The sequence below is a fragment of the Xenopus tropicalis genome, chromosome 4 (assembly GCF_000004195.4).
Source record: "Xenopus tropicalis strain Nigerian chromosome 4, UCB_Xtro_10.0, whole genome shotgun sequence".
Classification (NCBI taxonomy): Eukaryota; Metazoa; Chordata; class Amphibia; order Anura; family Pipidae; genus Xenopus; species Xenopus tropicalis.
In genome coordinates, this window is record NC_030680.2 from 153,181,373 (window position 1) to 153,207,983 (window position 26,611).

Sequence of the window (26,611 nt, forward strand, 5' to 3'; positions counted from 1 at the left end):
GGGGCAGTTAGTAGCGCAGCCTGAGGGAACGTTACATTCAGTATAACCCTGTAGGAGTGAGGGGTAGGGGCAGTTAGTAGCGCAGCCTGAGGGAACGTTACATTCAGTATAACCCTGTAGGAGTGAGGGGTAGGGGCAGTTAGTAGAGCAGCCTGAGGGAACGTTACACTCAGTATAACCCTGTAGGAGTGAGGGGTAGGGGCAGTTAGTAGCGCAGCCTGAGGGAACATTACATTCAGTATAACCCTGTAGGAGTGAGGGGTAGGGGCAGTTAGTAGAGCAGCCTGAGGGAACGTTACATTCAGTATAACCCTGTAGGAGTGAGGGGTAGGGGCAGTTAGTAGAGCAGCCTGAGGGAACGTTACATTCAGTATAACCCTGTAGGAGTGAGGGGTAGGGGCAGTTAGTAGAGCAGCCTGAGGGAACTTTACACTCAGTATAACCCTGTAGGAGTGAGGGGTAGGGGCAGTTAGTAGAGCAGCCTGAGGGAACGTTACATTCAGTATAACCCTGTAGGAGTGAGGGGTAGGGGCAGTTAGTAGAGCAGCCTGAGGGAACGTTACACTCAGTATAACCCTGTAGGAGTGAGGGGTAGGGGCAGTTAGTAGCGCAGCCTGAGGGAACATTACATTCAGTATAACCCTGTAGGAGTGAGGGGTAGGGGCAGTTAGTAGAGCAGCCTGAGGGAACGTTACATTCAGTATAACCCTGTAGGAGTGAGGGGTAGGGGCAGTTAGTAGAGCAGGCCTGAGGGAACGTTACACTCAGTATAACCCTGTAGGAGTGAGGGGTAGGGGCAGTTAGTAGCGCAGCCTGAGGGAACGTTACATTCAGTATAACCCTGTAGGAGTGAGGGGTAGGGGCAGTTAGTAGCGCAGCCTGAGGGAACGTTACACTCAGTATAACCCTGTAGGAGTGAGGGGTAGGGGCAGTTAGTAGCGCAGCCTGAGGGAACATTACATTCAGTATAACCCTGTAGGAGTGAGGGGTAGGGGCAGTAAGTAGCGCAGCCTGAGGGAACGTTACATTCAGTATAACCCTGTAGGAGTGAGGGGTAGGGGCAGTTAGTAGTGCAGCCTGAGGGAACGTTACATTCAGTATAACCCTGTAGGAGTGAGGGGTAGGGGCAGTTAGTAGCGCAGCCTGAGGGAACGTTACATTCAGTATAACCCTGTAGGAGTGAGGGGTAGGGGCAGTTAGTAGCGCAGCCTGAGGGAACGTTACATTCAGTATAACCCTGTAGGAGTGAGGGGTAGGGGCAGTTAGTAGCGCAGCCTGAGGGAACGTTACACTCAGTATAACCCTGTAGGAGTGAGGGGTAGGGGCAGTTAGTAGCGCAGCCTGAGGGAACGTTACACTCAGTATAACCCTGTAGGAGTGAGGGGTAGGGGCAGTTAGTAGCGCAGCCTGAGGGAACGTTACACTCAGTATAACCCTGTAGGAGTGAGGGGTAGGGGCAGTTAGTAGCACAGCCTGAGGGAATGTTACACTCAGTATAACCCTGTAGGAGTGAGGGGTAGGGGCAGTTAGTAGCGCAGCCTGAGGGAACGTTACATTCAGTATAACCCTGTAGGAGTGAGGAGTAGGGGCAGTTAGTAGCGCAGCCTGAGGGAACTTTACACTCAGTATAACCCTGTAGGAGTGAGGGGTAGGGGCAGTTAGTAGCGCAGCCTGAGGGAACTTTACATTCAGTATAACCCTGTAGGAGTGAGGGGTAGGGGCAGTTAATAGCGCAGCCTGAGGGAACATTACATTCAGTATAACCCTGTAGGAGTGAGGGGTAGGGGCAGTAAGTAGCGCAGCCTGAGGGAACGTTACATTCAGTATAACCCTGTAGGAGTGAGGGGTAGGGGCAGTTAGTAGCGCAGCCTGAGGGAACGTTACATTCAGTATAACCCTGTAGGAGTGAGGGGTAGGGGCAGTTAGTAGCGCAGCCTGAGGGAACGTTACATTCAGTATAACCCTGTAGGAGTGAGGGGTAGGGGCAGTTAGTAGAGCAGCCTGAGGGAACGTTACATTCAGTATAACCCTGTAGGAGTGAGGGGTAGGGGCAGTTAGTAGCGCAGCCTGAGGGAACGTTACACTCAGTATAACCCTGTAGGAGTGAGGGGTAGGGGCAGTTAGTAGCGCAGCCTGAGGGAACGTTACACTCAGTATAACCCTGTAGGAGTGAGGAGTAGGGGCAGTTAGTAGCGCAGCCTGAGGGAACGTTACACTCAGTATAACCCTGTAGGAGTGAGGGGTAGGGGCAGTTAGTAGAGCAGCCTGAGGGAACGTTACACTCAGTATAACCCTGTAGGAGTGAGGAGTAGGGGCAGTTAGTAGCGCAGCCTGAGGGAACTTTACACTCAGTATAACCCTGTAGGAGTGAGGGGTAGGGGCAGTTAGTAGCGCAGCCTGAGGGAACATTACATTCAGTATAACCCTGTAGGAGTGAGGGGTAGGGGCAGTTAGTAGCGCAGCCTGAGGGAACGTTACACTCAGTATAACCCTGTAGGAGTGAGGGGTAGGGGCAGTTAGTAGCGCAGCATGAGGGAACGTTACATTCAGTATAACCCTGTAGGAGTGAGGGGTAGGGGCAGTTAGTAGCGCAGCCTGAGGGAACGTTAAATTCAGTATAACCCTGTAGGAGTGAGGGGTAGGGGCAGTTAGTAGCGCAGCCTGAGGGAACGTTACATTCAGTATAACCCTGTAGGAGTGAGGGGTAGGGGCAGTTAGTAGCGCAGCATGAGGGAACGTTACATTCAGTATAACCCTGTAGGAGTGAGGGGTAGGGGCAGTTAGTAGCGCAGCCTGAGGGAACGTTACATTCAGTATAACCCTGTAGGAGTGAGGGGTAGGGGCAGTTAGTAGCGCAGCCTGAGGGAACTTTACATTCAGTATAACCCTGTAGGAGTGAGGGGTAGGGGCAGTTAGTAGCGCAGCCTGAGGGAACGTTACATTCAGTATAACCCTGTAGGAGTGAGGGGTAGGGGCAGTTAGTAGAGCAGCCTGAGGGAAACGTTACATTCAGTATAACCCTGTAGGAGTGAGGGGTAGGGGCAGTTAGTAGCGCAGCCTGAGGGAACGTTACACTCAGTATAACCCTGTAGGAGTGAGGGGTAGGGGCAGTTAGTAGCGCAGCCTGAGGGAACGTTACACTCAGTATAACCCTGTAGGAGTGAGGGGTAGGGGCAGTTAGTAGCGCAGCCTGAGGGAACATTACATTCAGTATAACCCTGTAGGAGTGAGGGGTAGGGGCAGTTAGTAGCGCAGCCTGAGGGAACTTTACACTCAGTATAACCCTGTAGGAGTGAGGGGTAGGGGCAGTTAGTAGCGCAGCCTGAGGGAACGTTACATTCAGTATAACCCTGTAGGAGTGAGGGGTAGGGGCAGTTAGTAGAGCAGCCTGAGGGAACGTTACACTCAGTATAACCCTGTAGGAGTGAGGGGTAGGGGCAGTTAGTAGCACAGCCTGAGGGAACTTTACATTCAGTATAACCCTGTAGGAGTGAGGAGTAGGGGCAGTTAGTAGCGCAGCCTGAGGGAACGTTACACTCAGTATAACCCTGTAGGAGTGAGGAGTAGGGGCAGTTAGTAGCACAGCCTGAGGGAACGTTACACTCAGTTTAACCCTGTAGGAGTGAGGAGTAGGGGCAGTTAGTAGCGCAGCCTGAGGGAACGTTACATTCAGTATAACCCTGTAGGAGTGAGGGGTAGGGGCAGTTAGTAGCGCAGCCTGAGGGAACGTTACACTCAGTATAACCCTGTAGGAGTGAGGGGTAGGGGCAGTTAGTAGCACAGCCTGAGGGAACGTTACATTCAGTATAACCCTGTAGGAGTGAGGGGTAGGGGCAGTTAGTAGCACAGCCTGAGGGAATGTTACACTCAGTATAACCCTGTAGGAGTGAGGAGTAGGGGCAGTTAGTAGCGCAGCCTGAGGGAACGTTACATTCAGTATAACCCTGTAGGAGTGAGGGGTAGATGCAGTTAGTAGCGCAGCCTGAGGGAACTTTACATTCAGTATAACCCTGTAGGAGTGAGGGGTAGGGGCAGTTAGTAGCGCAGCCTGAGGGAACGTTACATTCAGTATAACCCTGTAGGAGTGAGGGGTAGGGGCAGTTAGTAGCGCAGCCTGAGGGAACGTTACATTCAGTATAACCCTGTAGGAGTGAGGGGTAGGGGCAGTTAGTAGAGCAGCCTGAGGGAACGTTACATTCAGTATAACCCTGTAGGAGTGAGGGGTAGGGGCAGTTAGTAGCGCAGCCTGAGGGAACGTTACACTCAGTATAACCCTGTAGGAGTGAGGGGTAGGGGCAGTTAGTAGCGCAGCCTGAGGGAACGTTACACTCAGTATAAACCCTGTAGGAGTGAGGAGTAGGGGCAGTTAGTAGCGCAGCCTGAGGGAACTTTACACTCAGTATAACCCTGTAGGAGTGAGGGGTAGGGGCAGTTAGTAGCGCAGCCTGAGGGAACGGTTACACTCAGTATAACCCTGTAGGAGTGAGGGGTAGGGGCAGTTAGTAGCGCAGCCTGAGGGAACGTTACACTCAGTAAACCCTGTAGGAGTGAGGAGTAGGGGCAGTTAGTAGCGCAGCCTGAGGGAACTTTACACTCAGTATAACCCTGTAGGAGTGAGGGGTAGGGGCAGTTAGTAGCGCAGCCTGAGGGAACGTTACATTCAGTATAACCCTGTAGGAGTGAGGGGTAGGGGCAGTAAGTAACGCAGCCTGAGGGAACTTTACATTCAGTATAACCCTGTAGGAGTGAGGGTAGGGGCAGTTAGTAGCGCAGCCTGAGGGAACGTTACATTCAGTATAACCCTGTAGGAGTGAGGGGTAGGGGCAGTAAGTAACGCAGCCTGAGGGAACTTTACATTCAGTATAACCCTGTAGGAGTGAGGGGTAGGGGCAGTTAGTAGAGCAGCCTGAGGGAACGTTACATTCAGTATAACCCTGTAGGAGTGAGGGGTAGGGGCAGTTAGTAGAGCAGCCCTGAGGGAACGTTACATTCAGTATAACCCTGTAGGAGTGAGGGGTAGGGGCAGTTAGTAGAGCAGCCTGAGGGAACGTTACATTCAGTATAACCCTGTAGGAGTGAGGGGTAGGGGCAGTTAGTAGCGCAGCCTGAGGGAACTTTACATTCAGTATAACCCTGTAGGAGTGAGGGGTAGGGGCAGTTAGTAGCGCAGCCTGAGGGAACGTTACATTCAGTATAACCCTGTAGGAGTGAGGGGTAGGGGCAGTTAGTAGAGCAGCCTGAGGGAACGTTACACTCAGTATAACCCTGTAGGAGTGAGGGGTAGGGGCAGTTAGTAGCGCAGCCTGAGGGAACGTTACATTCAGTATAACCCTGTAGGAGTGAGGGGTAGGGGCAGTTAGTAGTGCAGCCTGAGGGAACGTTACATTCAGTATAACCCTGTAGGAGTGAGGGGTAGGGGCAGTTAGTAGCGCAGCCTGAGGGAACGTTACATTCAGTATAACCCTGTAGGAGTGAGGGGTAGGGGCAGTTAGTAGCGCAGCCTGAGGGAACGTTACATTCAGTATAACCCTGTAGGAGTGAGGGGTAGGGGCAGTTAGTAGAGCAGCCTGAGGGAACGTTACATTCAGTATAACCCTGTAGGAGTGAGGGGTAGGGGCAGTTAGTAGCGCAGCCTGAGGGAACGTTACATTCAGTATAACCCTGTAGGAGTGAGGGTAGGGGCAGTTAGTAAGCGCAGCCTGAGGGAACGTTACATTCAGTATAACCCTGTAGGAGTGAGGGGTAGGGGCAGTTAGTAGAGCAGCCTGAGGGAACGTTACACTCAGTATAACCCTGTAGGAGTGAGGGGTAGGGGCAGTTAGTAGCGGCAGCCTGAGGGAACGTTACATTCAGTATAACCCTGTAGGAGTGAGGGGTAGGGGCAGTTAGTAGCGCAGCCTGAGGGAACGTTACATTCAGTATAACCCTGTAGGAGTGAGGGGTAGGGGCAGTTAGTAGAGCAGCCTGAGGGAACGTTACATTCAGTATAACCCTGTAGGAGTGAGGGGTAGGGGCAGTTAGTTAGAGCAGCCTGAGGGAACGTTACAGTCAGTATAACCCTGTAGGAGTGAGGGGTAGGGGCAGTTAGTAGCGCAGCCTGAAGGGAACGTTACATTCAGTATAACCCTGTAGGAGTGAGGGGTAGGGGCAGTTAGTAGCGCAGCCTGAGGGAACGTTACATTCAGTATAACCCTGTAGGAAGTGAGGGGTAGGGGCAGTTAGTAGCGCAGCCTGAGGGAACGTTACATTCAGTATAACCCTGTAGAGTGAGGGGTAGGGGCAGTTAGTAGCGCAGCCTGAGGGAACGTTACATTCAGTATAACCCTGTAGGAGTGAGGGGTAGGGGGCAGTTAGTAGCGCAGCCTGAGGGAACGTTACACTCAGTATAACCCTGTAGGAGTGAGGGGTAGGGGCAGTTAGTAGGCAGCCTGAGGGAACGTTACATTCAGTATAAACCCTGTAGGAGTGAGGGGTAGGGGCAGTTAGTAGAGCAGCCTGAGGGAACGTTACATTCAGTATAACCCTGTAGGAGTGAGGGGTAGGGGCAGTTAGTAGCGCAGCCTGAGGGAACTTTACATTCAGTATAACCCTGTAGGAGTGAGGGGTAGGGGCAGTTAGTAGCGCAGCCTGAGGGAACGTTACATTCAGTATAACCCCTGTAGGAGTGAGGGGTAGGGGCAGTTAGTAGAGCAGCCTGAGGGAACGTTACACTCAGTATAACCCTGTAGGAGTGAGGGGTAGGGGCAGTTAGTAGCGCAGCCTGAGGGAACGTTACATTCAGTATAACCTGTAGGAGTGAGGGGTAGGGGCAGTTAGTAGAGCAGCCTGAGGGAACGTTACATTCAGTATAACCCTGTAGGAGTGAGGGGTAGGGGCAGTTTAGTAGAGCAGCCTGAGGGGAACGTTACAGTCAGTATAACCCTGTAGGAGTGAGGGGTAGGGGCAGTTAGTAGCGCAGCCTGAGGGAACGTTACATTCAGTATAACCCTGTAGGAGTGAGGGGTAGGGGCAGTTAGTAGCGCAGCCTGAGGGAACGTTACATTCAGTATAACCCTGTAGGAGTGAGGGGTAGGGGCAGTTAGTAAGCGCAGCCTGAGGGAACATTACATTCAGTATAACCCTGTAGGAGTGAGGGGTAGGGGCAGTTAGTAGCGCAGCCTGAGGGAACTTTACATTCAGTATAACCCTGTAGGAGTGAGGGGTAGGGGCAGTTAGTAGCGCAGCCTGAGGGAACGTTACATTCAGTATAACCCTGTAGGAGTGAGGGGTAGGGGCAGTTAGTAGCGCAGCCTGAGGGAACTTTACACTCAGTATAACCCTGTAGGAGTGAGGGGTAGGGGCAGTTAGTAGCGCAGCCTGAGGGAACGTTACACTCAGTATAACCCTGTAGGAGTGAGGGGTAGGGGCAGTTAGTAGCGCAGCCTGAGGGAACGTTACATTCACTATAACCCTGTAGGAGTGAGGGGTAGGGGCAGTTAGTAGCGCAGCCTGAGGGAACGTTACATTCAGTATAACCCTGTAGGAGTGAGGGGTAGGGGCAGTTAGTAGCGCAGCCTGAGGGAACGTTACACTCAGTATAACCCTGTAGGAGTGAGGGGTAGGGGCAGTTAGTAGCGCAGCCTGAGGGAACGTTACACTCAGTATAACCCTGTAGGAGTGAGGGGTAGGGGCAGTTAGTAGCGCAGCCTGAGGGAACGTTACATTCAGTATAACCCTGTAGGAGTGAGGGGTAGGGGCAGTTAGTAGCGCAGCCTGAGGGAACGTTACATTCAGTATAACCCTGTAGGAGTGAGGGGTAGGGGCAGTTAGTAGCGCAGCCTGAGGGAACGTTACACTCAGTATAACCCTGTAGGAGTGAGGGGTAGGGGCAGTTAGTAGCGCAGCCTGAGGGAACGTTACATTCAGTATAACCCTGTAGGAGTGAGGGGTAGGGGCAGTTAGTAGCGCAGCCTGAGGGAACGTTACACTCAGTATAACCCTGTAGGAGTGAGGGGTAGGGGCAGTTAGTAGCGCAGCCTGAGGGAACGTTACATTCAGTAATAACCCTGTAGGAGTGAGGGGTAGGGGCAGTTAGTAGCGCAGCCTGAGGTAACGTTACATTCAGTATAACCCTGTAGGAGTGAGGGTAGGGGCAGTTAGTAGCGGCAGCCTGAGGGAACGTTACATTCAGTATAACCCTGTAGGAGTGAGGGGTAGGGGCAGTTAGTAGAGCAGCCTGAGGGAACGTTACAGTCAGTATAACCCTGTAGGAGTGAGGGGTAGGGGCAGTTAGTAGCGCAGCCTGAGGGAACGTTACACTCAGTATAACCCTGTAGGAGTGAGGGGTAGGGGCAGTTAGTAGCGCAGCCTGAGGGAACGTTACATTCAGTATAACCCTGTAGGAGTGAGGGGTAGGGGCAGTTAGTAGCGCAGCCTGAGGGAACGTTACATTCAGTATAACCCTGTAGGAGTGAGGGGTAGGGGCAGTTAGTAGCGCAGCCTGAGGGAACGTTACATTCAGTATAACCCTGTAGGAGTGAGGGGGTAGGGGCAGTTAGTAGAGCAGCCTGAGGGAACGTTACAGTCAGTATAACCCTGTAGGAGTGAGGGGTAGGGGCAGTTAGTAGAGCAGCCTGAGGGAACGTTACAGTCAGTATAACCCTGTAGGAGTGAGGGGTAGGGGCAGTTAGTAGCGCAGCCTGAGGGAACGTTACACTCAGTATAACCTGTAGGAGTGAGGGGTAGGGGCAGTTAGTAGAGCAGCCTGAGGGAACTTTACACTCAGTATAACCCTGTAGGAGTGAGGGGTAGGGGCAGTTAGTAGTGCAGCCTGAGGGAACGTTACACTCAGTATAACCCTGTAGGAGTGAGGGGTAGGGGCAGTTAGTAGAGCAGCCTGAGGGAACATTACAGTCAGTATAACCCTGTAGGAGTGAGGGGTAGGGGCAGTTAGTAGAGCAGCCTGAGGGAACGTTACATTCAGTATAACCCTGTAGGAGTGAGGGGTAGGGGCAGTTAGTAGCGCAGCCTGAGGGAACGTTACATTCAGTATAACCCTGTAGGAGTGAGGGGTAGGGGCAGTTAGTAGCGCAGCCTGAGGGAACGTTACATTCAGTATAACCCTGTAGGAGTGAGGGTAGGGGCAGTTAGTAGCACAGCCTGAGGGAACGTTACATTCAGTATAACCCTGTAGGAGTGAGGGGTAGGGGCAGTTAGTAGCGCAGCCTGAGGGAACGTTACATTCAGTATAACCCTGTAGGAGTGAGGGGTAGGGGCAGTTAGTAGCGCAGCCTGAGGGAACTTTACATTCAGTATAACCCTGTAGGAGTGAGGGGTAGGGGCAGTTAGTAGTGCAGCCTGAGGGAACTTTACATTCAGTATAACCCTGTAGGAGTGAGGGGTAGGGGCAGTTAGTAGCGCAGCCTGAGGGAACGTTACAGTCAGTATAACCCTGTAGGAGTGAGGGGTAGGGGCAGTTAGTAGAGCAGCCTGAGGGAACGTTACATTCAGTATAACCCTGTAGGAGTGAGGGGTAGGGGCAGTTAGTAGCGCAGCCTGAGGGAACGTTACACTCAGTATAACCCTGTAGGAGTGAGGGGTAGGGGCAGTTAGTAGCGCAGCCTGAGGGAACGTTACATTCAGTATAACCCTGTAGGAGTGAGGGGTAGGGGCAGTTAGTAGCGCAGCCTGAGGGAACGTTACATTCAGTATAACCCTGTAGGAGTGAGGGGTAGGGGCAGTTAGTAGCGGCAGCCTGAGGGAACGTTACACTCAGTATAACCCTGTAGGAGTGAGGGGTAGGGCAGTTAGTAGCGCAGCCTGAGGGAACGTTACATTCAGTATAACCCTGTAGGAGTGAGGGGTAGGGGCAGTTAGTAGCGCAGCCTGAGGGAACGTTACATTCAGTATAACCCTGTAGGAGTGAGGGGTAGGGGCAGTTAGTAGCGCAGCCTGAGGGAACGTTACATTCAGTATAACCCTGTAGGAGTGAGGGGTAGGGGCAGTTAGTAGAGCAGCCTGAGGGAACGTTACATTCAGTATAACCCTGTAGGAGTGAGGGGTAGGGGCAGTTAGTAGCGCAGCCTGAGGGAACGTTACATTCAGTATAACCCTGTAGGAGTGAGGGGTAGGGGCAGTTAGTAGAGCAGCCTGAGGGAACGTTACACTCAGTATAACCCTGTAGGAGTGAGGGGTAGGGGCAGTTAGTAGCACAGCCTGAGGGAACGTTACATTCAGTATAACCCTGTAGGAGTGAGGGGTAGGGGCAGTTAGTAGCGCAGCCTGAGGGAACGTTACACTCAGTATAACCCTGTAGGAGTGAGGGGTAGGGGCAGTTAGTAGCGCAGCCTGAGGGAACGTTACATTCAGTATAACCCTGTAGGAGTGAGGGGTAGGGGCAGTTAGTAGCGCAGCCTGAGGGAACGTTACATTCAGTATAACCCTGTAGGAGTGAGGGGTAGGGGCAGTTAGTAGAGCAGCCTGAGGGAACGTTACACTCAGTATAACCCTGTAGGAGTGAGGGGTAGGGGCAGTTAGTAGCGCAGCCTGAGGGAACTTTACATTCAGTATAACCCTGTAGGAGTGAGGGGTAGGGGCAGTTAGTAGCGCAAGCCTGAGGGAACGTTACACTCAGTATAACCCTGTAGGAGTGAGGGGTAGGGGCAGTTAGTAGCGCAGCCTGAGGGAACGTTACATTCAGTATAACCCTGTAGGAGTGAGGGGTAGGGGCAGTTAGTAGCGCAGCCTGAGGAACGTTACATTCAGTATAACCCTGTAGGAGTGAGGGGTAGGGGCAGTTAGTAGCGCAGCCTGAGGGAACGTTACACTCAGTATAACCCTGTAGGAGTGAGGGGTAGGGGCAGTTAGTAGCGCAGCCTGAGGGAACTTTACACTCAGTATAACCCTGTAGGAGTGAGGGGTAGGGGCAGTTAGTAGCGCAGCCCGGGGGAACTTTACATTCAGTATAACCCTGTAGGAGTGAGGGGTAGGGGCAGTTAGTAGCGCAGCCCGGGGGAACTTTACATTCAGTATAACCCTGTAGGAGTGAGGGGTAGGGGCAGTTAGTAGCGCAGCCTGAGGGAACGTTACACTCAGTATAACCCTGTAGGAGTGAGGGGTAGGGGCAGTTAGTAGCGCAGCCTGAGGGAACGTTACATTCAGTATAACCCTGTAGGAGTGAGGGGTAGGGGCAGTTAGTAGCGCAGCCTGAGGGAACTTTACACTCAGTATAACCCTGTAGGAGTGAGGGGTAGGGGCAGTTAGTAGCGCAGCCTGAGGGAACGTTACATTCAGTATAACCCTGTAGGAGTGAGGGGTAGGGGCAGTTAGTAGCGCAGCCTGAGGGAACGTTACATTCAGTATAACCCTGTAGGAGTGAGGGGTAGGGGCAGTTAGTAGCGCAGCCTGAGGGAACGTTACATTCAGTATAACCCTGTAGGAGTGAGGGGTAGGGGCAGTTAGTAGCGCAGCCTGAGGGAACATTACACTTAGTATAACCCTGTAGGAGTGAGGGGTAGGGGCAGTTAGTAGCGCAGCCTGAGGGAACTTTACACTCAGTATAACCCTGTAGGAGTGAGGGGTAGGGGCAGTTAGTAGCGCAGCCTGAGGGAACGTTACATTCAGTATAACCCTGTAGGAGTGAGGGGTAGGGGCAGTTAGTAGCGCAGCCTGAGGGAACGTTACACTCAGTATAACCCTGTAGGAGTGAGGGGTAGGGGCAGTAAGTAGCGCAGCCTGAGGGAACTTTACACTCAGTATAACCCTGTAGGAGTGAGGGGTAGGGGCAGTTAGTAGCGCAGCCTGAGGGAACTTTACATTCAGTATAACCCTGTAGGAGTGAGGGGTAGGGGCAGTTAGTAGCGCAGCCTGAGGGAACGTTACATTCAGTATAACCCTGTAGGAGTGAGGGGTAGGGGCAGTTAGTAGCGCAGCCTGAGGGAACATTACACTCAGTATAACCCTGTAGGAGTGAGGGGTAGGGGCAGTAAGTAGCGCAGCCTGAGGGAACGTTACATTCAGTATAACCCTGTAGGAGTGAGGGGTAGGGGCAGTTAGTAGCGCAGCCTGAGGGAACGTTACATTCAGTATAACCCTGTAGGAGTGAGGGGTAGGGGCAGTTAGTAGCGCAGCCTGAGGGAACGTTACATTCAGTATAACCCTGTAGGAGTGAGGGGTAGGGGCAGTTAGTAGCGCAGCCTGAGGGAACGTTACATTCAGTATAACCCTGTAGGAGTGAGGGGTAGGGGCAGTTAGTAGCGCAGCCTGAGGGAACGTTACACTCAGTATAACCCTGTAGGAGTGAGGGGTAGGGGCAGTTAGTAGCGCAGCCTGAGGGAACGTTACAGTCAGTATAACCCTGTAGGAGTGAGGGGTAGGGGCAGTTAGTAGCGCAGCCTGAGGGAACGTTACATTCAGTATAACCCTGTAGGAGTGAGGGGTAGGGGCAGTTAGTAGCGCAGCCTGAGGGAACTTTAAGTTAAAGGAGAAGGAAGGTCACAATAACTTGGGGGGTTCATCACAGGTTAATCACCCCGATTGTAATCACTTCCTAGTAGCTTCCCTTCCCGGGGCTGACGGGAGCCAATAGAGTGAAAAGTAATGTTCTACCCCACATGTACCCTGGGCTGGGGCAGATTCCTGCTGATAGGAGCACTGGCCCAGGGTATCAGGAAATTGAATGCAATCAATGGCAATCTTTAAGGCAGGGGGGTTTGTGGGGTCTGCGGGGGCACCAGGAAGGGGATCAGCCTTAGGAAAGGAGGGTTGGGGGTCAAGTTGGACCCCCATCTGGACATCCCAGAGCTGATCTGTTTTTAGTAAGAACTAGGAAAACCCCCTGTCAGTGAAATACATTTTCATTGAAGAACCCTAAATGTTCTGAGCAAACCTAGAACCCAAGAAATGAAGGAGAAGCGTAAGGGGAGGAGTTACCAGAAGATGTCGGCACGAGGGAAAGCAAAGGCCTCGCAGTGCAGGAAGGCGGGGCTTCCAAGGACGGCTGAGTAGGTGGTACCCTCAGGGGTAAGTATCACGGGGGCAATATCTGGGGGTACAAAGAGAACAATTATGCAATTATGAACAATTATGAACTAGGAATGCTCCCCATATGATTGGTATTAGGGTGTAAGGTTCCCTTACCTAGAACATTGATGTTAGCGCTGCTTAGAATGGTTCCATGCTTGTTCCGTGACTCACATTGGTAAACTGCCGTGTCGGACAGTTGCAGGTTCTTCAGGATGATTTCTTTATCTAGAACATGATGGTTGGGGGGTACGGAACCTTCTACATGAAGATAAAATTGAGACACAGAAGTGGATCAGAGGTTCAATTTTATGAATGATCTGAGCGGCTCCTACATGAACTTTCCAGCAGGGGAATGACTGGTTATTATAGAGTCACATCAGCTGTTTGTATTGGGATCTATTTACTGACTGATATGAGCGGCTCCTACATGAACTTTCCAGCAGGGGAATGACTGGTTATTATAGAGTCACATCAGCTGTTTGTATTGGGATCTATTTACTGACTGATATGAGCGGCTCCTACATGAACTTTCCAGCAGGGGAATGACTGGTTATTATAGAGTCACATCAGCTGTTTGTATTGGGATCTATTTACTGACTGATATGAGCGGCTCCTACATGAACTTTCCAGCAGGGGAATGACTGGTTATTATAGAGTCACATCGGCTGTTTGTATTGGGATCTATTTACTGACTGATATGAGCGGCTCCTACATGAACTTTCCAGCAGGGGAATTACTGGTTATTATAGAGTCACATCAGCTGTTTGTATTGGGATCTATTTACTGACTGATATGAGCGGCTCCTACATGAACTTTCCAGCAGGGGAATGACTGGTTATTATAGAGTCACATCGGCTGTTTGTATTGGGATCTATTTACTGACTGATATGAGCGGCTCCTACATGAACTTTCCAGCAGGGGAATGACTGGTTATTATAGAGTCACATCGGCTGTTTGTATTGGGATCTATTTACTGACTGATATGAGCGGCTCCTACATGAACTTTCCAGCAGGGGAATGACTGGTTATTATAGAGTCACATCAGCTGTTTGTATTGGGATCTATTTACTGACTGATATGAGCGGCTCCTACATGAACTTTCCAGCAGGGGAATGACTGGTTATTATAGAGTCACATCAGCTGTTTGTATTGGGATCTATTTACTGACTGATATGAGCGGCTCCTACATGAACTTTCCAGCAGGGGAATGACTGGTTATTATAGAGTCACATCAGCTGTTTGTATTGGGATCTATTTACTGACTGATATGAGCGGCTCCTACATGAACTTTCCAGCAGGGGAATGACTGGTTATTATAGAGTCACATCGGCTGTTTGTATTGGGATCTATTTACTGAATGATATGAGCGGCTCCTACATGAACTTTCCAGCAGGGGAATGACTGGTTATTATAGAGTCACATCAGCTGTTTGTATTGGGATCTATTTACTGACTGATATGAGCGGCTCCTACATGAACTTTCCAGCAGGGGAATGACTGGTTATTATAGAGTCACATCAGCTGTTTGTATTGGGATCTATTTACTGACTGATATGAGCGGCTCCTACATGAACTTTCCAGCAGGGGAATGACTGGTTATTATAGAGTCACATCGGCTGTTTGTATTGGGATCTATTTACTGACTGATATGAGCGGCTCCTACATGAACTTTCCAGCAGGGGAATGACTGGTTATTATAGAGTCACATCGGCTGTTTGTATTGGGATCTATTTACTGACTGATATGAGCGGCTCCTACATGAACTTTCCAGCAGGGGAATGACTGGTTATTATAGAGTCACATCAGCTGTTTGTATTGGGATCTATTTACTGACTGATATGAGCGGCTCCTACATGAACTTTCCAGCAGGGGAATGACTGGTTATTATAGAGTCACATCAGCTGTTTGTATTGGGATCTATTTACTGACTGATATGAGCGGCTCCTACATGAACTTTCCAGCAGGGGAATGACTGGTTATTATAGAGTCACATCAGCTGTTTGTATTGGGATCTATTTACTGACTGATATGAGCGGCTCCTACATGAACTTTCCAGCAGGGCAATGACTGGTTATTATAGAGTCACATCAGCTGTTTGTATTGGGATCTATTTACTGAATGATATGAGCGGCTCCTACATGAACTTTCCAGCAGGGGAATGACTGGTTATTATAGAGTCACATCAGCTGTTTGTATTGGGATCTATTTACTGAATGATATGAGCGGCTCCTACATGAACTTTCCAGCAGGGGAATGACTGGTTATTATAGAGTCACATCGGCTGTTTGTATTGGGATCTATTTACTGACTGATATGAGCGGCTCCTACATGAACTTTCCAGCAGGGGAATGACTGGTTATTATAGAGTCATATCGGCTGTTTGTATTGGGATCTATTTACTGACTGATATGAGCGGCTCCTACATGAACTTTCCAGCAGGGGAATGACTGGTTATTATAGAGTCACATCAGCTGTTTGTATTGGGATCTATTTACTGACTGATATGAGCGGCTCCTACATGAACTTTCCAGCAGGGGAATGACTGGTTATTATAGAGTCACATCGGCTGTTTGTATTGGGATCTATTTACTGAATGATATGAGCGGCTCCTACATGAACTTTCCAGCAGGGGAATGACTGGTTATTATAGAGTCACATCAGCTGTTTGTATTGGGATCTATTTACTGACTGATATGAGCGGCTCCTACATGAACTTTCCAGCAGGGGAATGACTGGTTATTATAGAGTCACATCAGCTGTTTGTATTGGGATCTATTTACTGACTGATATGAGCGGCTCCTACATGAACTTTCCAGCAGGGCAATGACTGGTTATTATAGAGTCACATCAGCTGTTTGTATTGGGATCTATTTACTGAATGATATGAGCGGCTCCTACATGAACTTTCCAGCAGGGGAATGACTGGTTATTATAGAGTCACATCAGCTGTTTGTATTGGGATCTATTTACTGAATGATATGAGCGGCTCCTACATGAACTTTCCAGCAGGGGAATGACTGGTTATTATAGAGTCACATCGGCTGTTTGTATTGGGATCTATTTACTGACTGATATGAGCGGCTCCTACATGAACTTTCCAGCAGGGGAATGACTGGTTATTATAGAGTCACATCGGCTGTTTGTATTGGGATCTATTTACTGACTGATATGAGCGGCTCCTACATGAACTTTCCAGCAGGGCAATGACTGGTTATTATAGAGTCACATCAGCTGTTTGTATTGGGATCTATTTACTGAATGATATGAGCGGCTCCTACATGAACTTTCCAGCAGGGGAATGACTGGTTATTATAGAGTCACATCGGCTGTTTGTATTGGGATCTATTTACTGAATGATATGAGCGGCTCCTACATGAACTTTCCAGCAGGGGAATGACTGGTTATTATAGAGTCACATCAGCTGTTTGTATTGGGATCTATTTACTGACTGATATGAGCGGCTCCTACATGAACTTTCCAGCAGGGGAATGACTGGTTATTATAGAGTCACATCAGCTGTTTGTATTGGGATCTATTTACTGACTGATATGAGCGGCTCTTACATGAACTTTCCAGCAGGGGAATGACTGGTTATTATAGAGTCACATGGGCTGTTTGTATCTATTTACTGACTGATATGAGCGGCTCCTACATGAACTTTCCAGCAGGGGAATGACTGGTTATTATAGAGTCACATGGGCTGTTTGTATCTATTTACTGACTGATATGAGCGGCTCCTACATGAACTTTCCAGCAGGGGAATGACTGGTTATTATAGAGTCACATGGGCTGTTTGTATCTATTTACTGACTGATATGAGCGGCTCCTACATGAACTTTCCAGCAGGGGAATGACTGGTTATTATAGAGTCACATCGGCTGTTTGTATTGGGATCTATTTACTGACTGATATGAGCGGCTCCTACATGAACTTTCCAGCAGGGGAATGACTGGTTATTATAGAGTCACATCGGCTGTTTGTATTGGGATCTATTTACTGACTGATATGAGCGGCTCCTACATGAACTTTCCAGCAGGGGAATGACTGGTTATTATAGAGTCACATCGGCTGTTTGTATTGGGATCTATTTACTGACTGATATGAGCGGCTCCTACATGAACTTTCCAGCAGGGGAATGACTGGTTATTATAGAGTCACATCGGCTGTTTGTATTGGGATCTATTTACTGACTGATATGAGCGGCTCCTACATGAACTTTCCAGCAGGGGAATGACTGGTTATTATAGAGTCACATCGGCTGTTTGTATTGGGATCTATTTACTGAATGATATGAGCGGCTCCTACATGAACTTTCCAGCAGGGGAATGACTGGTTATTATAGAGTCACATCAGCTGTTTGTATCTATTTACTGACTGATATGAGCGGCTCCTACATGAACTTTCCAGCAGGGGAATGACTGGTTATTATAGAGTCACATGGGCTGTTTGTATCTATTTACTGACTGATATGAGCGGCTCCTACATGAACTTTCCAGCAGGGGAATGACTGGTTATTATAGAGTCACATGGGCTGTTTGTATCTATTTACTGACTGATATGAGCGGCTTCTACATGAACTTTCCAGCAGGGGAATGACTGGTTATTATAGAGTCACATCAGCTGTTTGTATTGGGATCTATTTACTGACTGATATGAGCGGCTCCTACATGAACTTTCCAGCAGGGGAATGACTGGTTATTATAGAGTCACATGGGCTGTTTGTATTGGGATCTATTTACTGACTGATATGAGCGGCTCCTACATGAACTTTCCAGCAGGGGAATGACTGGTTATTATAGAGTCACATCAGCTGTTTGTATTGGGATCTATTTACTGACTGATATGAGCGGCTCCTACATGAACTTTCCAGCAGGGGAATGACTGGTTATTATAGAGTCACATCAGCTGTTTGTATTGGGATCTATTTACTGACTGATATGAGCGGCTCCTACATGAACTTTCCAGCAGGGGAATGACTGGTTATTATAGAGTCACACAGCTGGAGGAAGGCAGCAGAGACATCAACAAGTGACCTATAAAGTTGTGGGACAGATGTATGAAAAGTAGGCAGGAATCCCCCTCAGTACTTACCCCCCAGAGGGAGACCGTTTCTCTTCCAGCTGATCTCTGGCTCAGGCTTCCCCATAGCAGAGCAATGCAGCACAGCGCTGGCTCCTACACTCACTGCCCTGTCTCTCGGCTCTTCCCTCCATCGAGGGGGCCCTGGGGGAGAAATGAGTCTTTATGCACCGTAATGTCCCATAATTCATTGCAGCATAGAGCCAACAGCCAAGCTAGCTGCAGGCTGAGTTATACAGGGAACTCTGAGTATCACTCATGTATTATAAGGGATAATGTACCCCCTACTGTAAATGATAAGGATATTAGCAGTCACTGAGGGGTTCTGTGCCCCCCATATAAAGGCACAAGGCTGCAGGCTGAGTTATACAGGGAACTCTGAGTATCACTCATGTATTATAAGGGATAATGTACCCCCTACTGTAAATGATAAGGATATTAGCAGTCACTGAGGGGTTCTGTGCCCCCCATATAAAGGCACAAGGCTGCAGGCTGAGTTATACAGGGAACTCTGAGTATCACTCATGTATTATAAGGGATACTGTACCCCCTACTGTAAATGATAAGGATATTAGCAGTCACTGAGGGGTTCTGTGCCCCCCATATAAAGGCACAAGGCTGCAGGCTGAGTTATACAGGGAACTCTGAGTATCACTCATGTATTATAAGGGATAATGTACCCCCTACTGTAAATGATAAGGATATTAGCAGTCACTGAGGGGTTCTGTGCCCCCCATATAAAGGCACAAGGCTGCAGGCTGAGTTATACAGGGAACTCTGAGTATCACTCATGTATTATAAGGGATACTGTACCCCCTACTGTAAATGATAAGGATATTAGCAGTCACTGAGGGGTTCTGTGCCCCCCATATAAAGGCACAAGGCTGCAGGCTGAGTTATACAGGGAACTCTGAGTATCACTCATGTATTATAAGGGATAATGTACCCCCTACTGTAAATGATAAGGATATTAGCAGTCACTGAGGGGTTCTGTGCCCATATAAAGGCACAAGGCTGCAGGCTGAGTTATACAGGGAACTCTGAGTATCACTCATGTATTATAAGGGATAATGTACCCCCTACTGTAAATGATAAGGATATTAGCAGTCACTGAGGGGTTCTGTGCCCATATAAAGGCACAAGGCTGCAGGCTGAGTTATACAGGGAACTCTGAGTATCACTCATGTATTATAAGGGATAATGTACCCCCTACTGTAAATGATAAGGATATTAGCAGTCACTGAGGGGTTCTGTGCCCCCCATATAAAGGCACAAGGCTGCAGGCTGAGTTATACAGGGAACTCTGAGTATCACTCATGTATTATAAGGGATAATGTACCCCCTACTGTAAATGATAAGGATATTAGCAGTCACTGAGGGGTTCTGTGCCCATATAAAGGCACAAGGCTGCAGGCTGAGTTATACAGGGAACTCTGAGTATCACTCATGTATTATAAGGGATAATGTACCCCCTACTGTAAATGATAAGGATATTATTGACATTACTAGGCGGCAGTTATAAGAATATATATTACAGGTTATTTAAAGCTATTTGGTGTTACAGACAATGGGAAGAGCCGGAGGGACCCACATACAGAGCAATAAGGGACTTACCCTCTACCCAGACATGGAATCCATGATCTACTGAGCCCCAACTATTCTCAGCTTTGCAGCGGTAAATCCCTTCATCCTCCTCAGAAATGTCCTTCATTTTCAGCAGTTTCCCGTGACTTTGCAGCACGACGGCGCCGCTTTTCTCTCTGTACCAGGTGATGCTCGGGGTGGGCCTGAAACAAACGCCCCCATTGTCAGCCAATTCCAGGAACCCATAGAGCCACACAGGGAATCCTTACAAACCTTCAGCCACTGTTGGGGGCACTAGAGCTTGAATGAAACGATGCAGAAAGCTTGTGTGGGGGTGCTAATAGGTTGGGTGCCCCGAGGGTTGCCCCCATCCTGACTGATTGGATCGGCAGCCATGAAAGGTGTTTATGTAATAAAGGCGGGGCGATGATGTGAAAGGAACAAAGTGGGCGGGATCTGGGCCGATTGAGTAATTGGTTAGTTGGGGCGGGGGGGAGGGGCACAGAGGGGCAGGAGGTAAGAGGGCAAGTTGGAAGGGGGAGGGGTTGGGAGCAGAATGAGAGTGAAGTAAATATTTACTGGCAAATATAATTGTAATACCTCCCCCAGCCCTGGCTGCCATTTTACTGGCTGGGCTTGTCCCAAGGAGCCCCCATAGATTCTTACCCCCCAACCTCCTACCAGGGTACAGCACCCCTGTATATAGACTAACCGGCCTGAGTGGGCCCCCGCCATCTTGTCCCAGTGACCCCCCCAGTGCTATAGAAATCTCTAGCAAAGATCTATGTTCCTCGCTGGGGCAGCGGATGCCTGAGTGCCTTCAACCCAATGGTGCCCCCGGGCATTATCCAGAGAGGAGCAATGCCCCCCCCGGGGTAAGAGCCATCAGGCTGATGCCCCATGGAGAGGTCAGTCGCCCGCGTTAGATCTCTGTTACCCCCGTAGGCCGTGCCCCCAGCCAGTCCTATTGCTGCCGGTGGAAAGGCATTTTGGGGATGTCAGTCGCCCGCAGTAGCAGGGATCTATCCGGGGCAACTAAATCTCTCTATGGGGCATCAGCCTTAGCATCAGCAGCTGTCCAGGACCATTCCCTCAGCAAAGGATTTTATACAGGGCGTACCATTGGTCCCCAGGAGTCACATGGGTTCCCAATGGTATCAGTGACTGTTATGTAGAAATCATGTTATATTTTTAATTTCTTGGTGTTACTGTCCCTTTAAGGAACTCACTTGTGTGTTTGGCCCAGTTGCCCTTGATCTTTAATTCCTGGGTCTAGTTGCCCCTAGTGGGGCGGGGGCTAGGGGTCCATTTAGAGTGAGATTTGGGTAGATTTAGTGTCCAAGATACTCTGGGGGAGATGACAGAGAGAGAGATCTAAGTCACTTAGGGAGAGAACTGGGTGAGCCCCTATTTTTTTGGATTTTTTGGGAATTTCTGAAGTAATTGGGGGGATTCATGAAAATGTTGGTAAAGGAAAATGTCACATTTGTCACTATTTCCCCGAATCCTTTGTAAAAGATTTGGCCGAATACCAAACCAAATCTGAATCCTAATTTACATATGTAAATGAGGCTACGAATCAGGTTAAAGATGTTTAAGTGACAAAAAGGTCACGTGATTTTATGGATTCGGTTCCGAGGCAGGGATTGGGCTGAGAAAGGCAGAATCCTGGCCCAATCCCTACCTGTCGTTAAATAATGGGCGTGGCTATTACGTGCCACCTTTGTAGACACACCCACAACACTTGTACAGCCAATCTTTATGCCAAATAACAAAACAGTTTTGGGGCACAAAGGACATTGGGACAAACCCATAAAACTGTAAGTTACGTGAATGTGGTGCTTACGGAATAGTTACCATTTGGCGACTGGCGCTTTAGGGACTGGGCACCTACCGACACTTCTGTGAATCCCCCCCCAGTGTTTGTGGGTGAGTGTTAGCGACATAGCTGGGCCCCCGCAGGCACCCCCACAGCATTAATGGCAATCACTGCAAACAGCCGGACCCCCTACAGTGACCCAAGCCCCATGCAAGTGAATCTGCCCCGGGGCAATACTCACAGGCCCTCGGCAATGCACTCCAAGTGCAGCTCCTCCCCCCTCAGCGCCGTCACTGAGCCACTCGTGCCCTGGGGGGTCAGCATCTTGGGCCGTCTCTCCTGTAGGGAATCAGCTGGGACACAAAGTCATAGAGTCAGGGGCAGCCCAACCCAAGGCCCAACTCTAACCCCAACTGAGAGAGGAGCCATGACCCCTAGGGGGGGACTGGGAGACCAATCATACCCAAGTAAGCAGTGCCAATCATACCCTAGTGGGTAGAAACACCACTCATACCCTAGTGAGCAGTGCCAATCATACCCTAGTGAGCAGTGCCAATCATACCCTAGTGGGCAGTGCCAATCATATCCAAGTGGGCAACACCACTCATACCCTAGTGGGCAGTGCCAATCATAACCAAGTGAGCAGTGCCAATCATACCCAAGCGGGTAGCCCCAATCATACCCAAGTGAGCAGTGCCAATCATACCCAAGTGGGTAGCGCCAATCATACCCTAGTAGGCAGTGCCAATCATATCCTAGTGGGCAACACCACTCATACCCTAGTGGGCAGTGCCAATCATACCCTAGTGGGCAGTGCCAATCATAACCAAGTGAGCAGTGCCAATCATACCCAAACGGGTAGCCCCAATCATACCCTAGTGAGCAGTGCCAATCATACCCAAGTGAGCAGTGCCAATCATACCCAAGTGGGTAGCACCAATCATACCCTAGTGGGCAGTGCCAATCATACCCTAGTGGGCAGTGCCAATCATATCCTAGTGGGCAACACCACTCATACCCTAGTGGGCAGTGCCAATCATACCCAAGTAGGCAATGCCAATCATAACCAAGTGAGCAGTGCCAATCATAACCAAGTGAGCAGCACCAATCATACCCAAGTGGGTAGCCCCAATCATACCCAAGTGAGCAGTGCCAATCATACCCAAGTGGGTAGCACCAATCATACCCTAGTGGGCAGTGCCAATCATACCCTAGTGGGCAGTGCCAATCATATCCTAGTGGGCAACACCACTCATACCCTAGTGGGCAGTGCCAATCATACCCTAGTGAGCAGCGCCAATAATAACCAAGTGAGCAGTGCCAATCATACCCAAGTGGGTAGCCCCAATCATACCCAAGTGAGCAGTGCCAATCATACCCTAGTGGGTAGCGCCAATCATACCCTAGTGGGCAGTGCCAATCATACCCTAGTGGGCAACACCAATCATACCCTAGGGGGCAGTGTCAATCATACCATAGTGGGCAACACCAATCATACCCTAGTGGGCAGCACCAATCATACCCAAGTGGGCAGCACAAATCATACCCTAGTGGGCAGTGCCAATCATACCCTAGTGAGCAGTGCCAATCATATCCTAGTGGGTAGCACCAATCATACCCTAGTGGGCAGTGCCAATCATACCCTAGTGGGCAGTGCCAATCATATCCTAGTGGGCAACACCACTCATACCCTAGTGGGCAGTGCCAATCATACCCTAGTGAGCAGCGCCAATAATAACCAAGTGAGCAGTGCCAATCATACCCAAGTGGGTAGCCCCAATCATACCCAAGTGAGCAGTGCCAATCATACCCTAGTGGGTAGCGCCAATCATACCCTAGTGGGCAGTGCCAATCATACCCTAGTGGGCAACACCAATCATACCCTAGGGGGCAGTGTCAATCATACCATAGTGGGCAACACCAATCATACCCTAGTGGGCAGCACCAATCATACCCAAGTGGGCAGCACAAATCATACCCTAGTGGGCAGTGCCAATCATACCAGAGTGGGCAGCACCAATCATACCCTAGTGGGCAGTGCCAATCATACTCTAGTGGGCAGTGCCAATCATACCCTAGTGGGCAGCGCCAATCATACCCTAGCGGGCAGCACCAATCATACCCTAGCGAGCAGTGCCAATCATACCCTAGTGGGCAGCGCCAATCATACCCTAGTGGGCAGCGCCAATCATACCCTAGTGGGCAGTGCCAATCATACCCTAGTGGGCAGTGCCAATCAAACCCTAGTGGGCAGTGCCAATCAAACCCTAGTGGGCAGTGCCAATCATACCCTAGCGGGCAGTGCCAATCATACCCTAGCGGGCAGTGCCAATCATACCCTAGCGGGCAGTGCCAATCATACCCTAGCGGGCAGCGCCAATCATACCCTAGCGGGCAGCGCCAATCATACCCTAGTGGGCAGCGCCAATCATACCCTAGCGGGCAGCGCCAATCAAACCCTGGCGGGCAGCGCCAATCATACCCTAGCGGGCAGTGCCAATCATACCCTAGCGGGCAGCGCCAATCATACCCTAGCGGGCAGCGCCAATCATACCCTAGCGGGCAGCGCCAATCATACCCTAGCGGGCAGCGCCAATCATACCCTAGCGGGCAGTGCCAATCATACCCTAGCGGGCAGAGCCAATCATACCCTAGTGGGCAGTGCCAATCATAGCTTCTTAGTTCTCATAGTTCTTTCAACACTTATGGGATTATGGAAACATTATTTAGAATTGTGGCATTGTTTGTTTGGAGCCCCGCCCAGGAGAGGAGGAGCCTTACTTGGCAATACGGTGAGAGCCATGGGCATGCTTTGGACAATGGTTCTGATTCTGGAAAAGCCCGCGCAGCAGTAATAATCTTCCCTGCTGTCTGAATGCTTCACGTTGGCAAAGTACAAATTCCCATCCTGCCCCACGGAAACCCGGTCATCTTGGGGTATCTGCACCAGGTCTGTGAGGAACAAAGTGACAGTTACGTGAGTGTTTGGGTTTCTATTAAACCTACTGAGCTGGTACTGGTACCAAACCGGCCAATGAGAGGGAGAGTTACCCATAGACTGGTACTGGTACCGAACCGGCCAATGAGAGGGAGAGTTACCCATAGCCTTGTATTGGTACCAAACCGGCCAATGAGAGGGAGAGTTACCCATAGACTGGTACTGGTACCGAACCGGCCAATGAGAGGGAGAGTTACCCATAGCCTTGTATTGGTACCAAACCGGCCAATGAGAGGGAGAGTTACCCATAGACTGGTACTGGTACCGAACCGGCCAATGAGAGGGAGAGTTACCCATAGACTGGTACTGGTACCAAACCGGCCAATGAGAGGGAGAGTTACCCATAGACTTGTACTGGTACCAAACCGTCCAATGAGAGGGAGAGTTACCCATAGACTTGTACTGGTACCAAACCGTCCAATGAGAGGGAGAGTCACCCATAGACTTGTACTGGTACCAAACCGGCCAATGAGAGGGAGAGTTACCCATAGACTGGTACTGGTACCGAACCGGCCAATGAGAGGGAGAGTTACCCATAGACTTGTACTGGTACCAAACCGGCCAATGAGAGGGAGAGTTACCCATAGACTTGTACTGGTACCAAACCGGCCAATGAGAGGGAGAGTTACCCATAGACTGGTACTGGTACCAAACCGGCCAATGAGAGGGAGAGTTACCCATAGACTTATACTGGTACCAAACCGGCCAATGAGAGGGAGAGTTACCCATAGACTTTTACTGGTACCAAACCGGCCAATGAGAGGGAGAGTTACCCATAGACTTGTACTGGTACCGATCCGGCCAATGAGAGGGAGAGTTACCCATAGACTTGTACTAGTACCAAACCGGCCAATGAGAGGGAGAGTTACCCATAGACTTGTACTGGTACCAAACCGGCCAATGAGAGGGAGAGTTACCCATAGCCTTGTACTGGTACCAAACCGGCCAATGAGAGGGAGAGTTACCCATAGCCTTGTACTGGTACCAAACCGGCCAATGAGAGGGAGAGTTACCCATAGCCTTGTACTGGTACCAAACCGGCCAATGAGAGGGAGAGTTACCCATAGACTTGTACTGGTACCAAACCGGCCATTGAGAGGGAGAGTTACCCATAGACTTCTACTGGTACCAAACTGGCCAATGAGAGGAAGAGTTACCCATAGACTGGTACTGGTACCAAACCGGCCATTGAGAGGGAGAGTTACCCATAGACTGGTACTGGTACCAAACCAGCCAATGAGAGGGAGAGTTACCCATAGACTTCTACTGGTACCAAACCGGCCAATGAGAGGGAGAGTTACCCATAGCCTTGTACTGGTACCAAACCGGCCATTGAGAGGGAGAGTTACCCATAGACTTCTACTGGTACCAAACTGGCCAATGAGAGGAAGAGTTACCCATAGACTGGTACTGGTACCAAACCGGCCATTGAGAGGGAGAGTTACCCATAGACTGGTACTGGTACCAAACCAGCCAATGAGAGGGAGAGTTACCCATAGACTTCTACTGGTACCAAACCGGCCAATGAGAGGGAGAGTTACCCATAGCCTTGTACTGGTACCAAACTGGCCATTGAGAGGGAGAGTTACCCATAGACTGGTACTGGTACCGAACCGGCCAATGAGAGGGAGAGTTACCCATAGCCTTGTATTGGTACCAAACCGGCCAATGAGAGGAAGAGTTACCCATAGCCTTGTATTGGTACCAAACCGGCCAATGAGAGGGAGAGTTACCCATAGACTGGTACTGGTAACAAACCGGCCAATGAGAGGGAGAGTTACCCATAGCCTTGTATTGGTACCAAACCAGCCAATGAGAGGGAGAGTTACCCATAGACTTGTACTGGTACCAAACCAGCCAATGAGAAGGAGAGTTACCCATAGACTTGTATTGGTACCAAACCAGCCAATGAGAGGGAGAGTTACCCATAGCCTTGTATTGGTACCAAACCAGCCAATGAGAGGGAGAGTTACCCATAGCCTTGTATTGGTACCAAACCAGCCAATGAGAGGGAGAGTTACCCATAGCCTTGTATTGGTACCAAACCGGCCAATGAGAGGGAGAGTTACCCATAGACTTGTACTGGTACCAAACCAGCCAATGAGAAGGAGAGTTACCCATAGACTTGTA

General features: G+C 50.0%; 1 protein-coding gene across 1 annotated transcript in view; it reads right to left on the reverse strand.

Annotated features, from left to right (window-relative positions):
• Nucleotides 1-26,611, reverse strand: part of chl1 (cell adhesion molecule L1 like) — a 163,873-nt gene that overhangs the window by 53,971 nt on the left and 83,291 nt on the right. The window contains exons 4-9 of the mRNA XM_031901367.1: nucleotides 24,265-24,435; nucleotides 21,725-21,836; nucleotides 19,695-19,867; nucleotides 18,093-18,224; nucleotides 13,117-13,260; nucleotides 12,910-13,021 (exon numbers count right to left, since the gene is read on the reverse strand). Coding sequence (XP_031757227.1) covers nucleotides 12,910-13,021; nucleotides 13,117-13,260; nucleotides 18,093-18,224; nucleotides 19,695-19,867; nucleotides 21,725-21,836; nucleotides 24,265-24,435 — 844 coding nt within the window. The remainder of the gene's footprint in view (nucleotides 1-12,909; nucleotides 13,022-13,116; nucleotides 13,261-18,092; nucleotides 18,225-19,694; nucleotides 19,868-21,724; nucleotides 21,837-24,264; nucleotides 24,436-26,611) is intronic.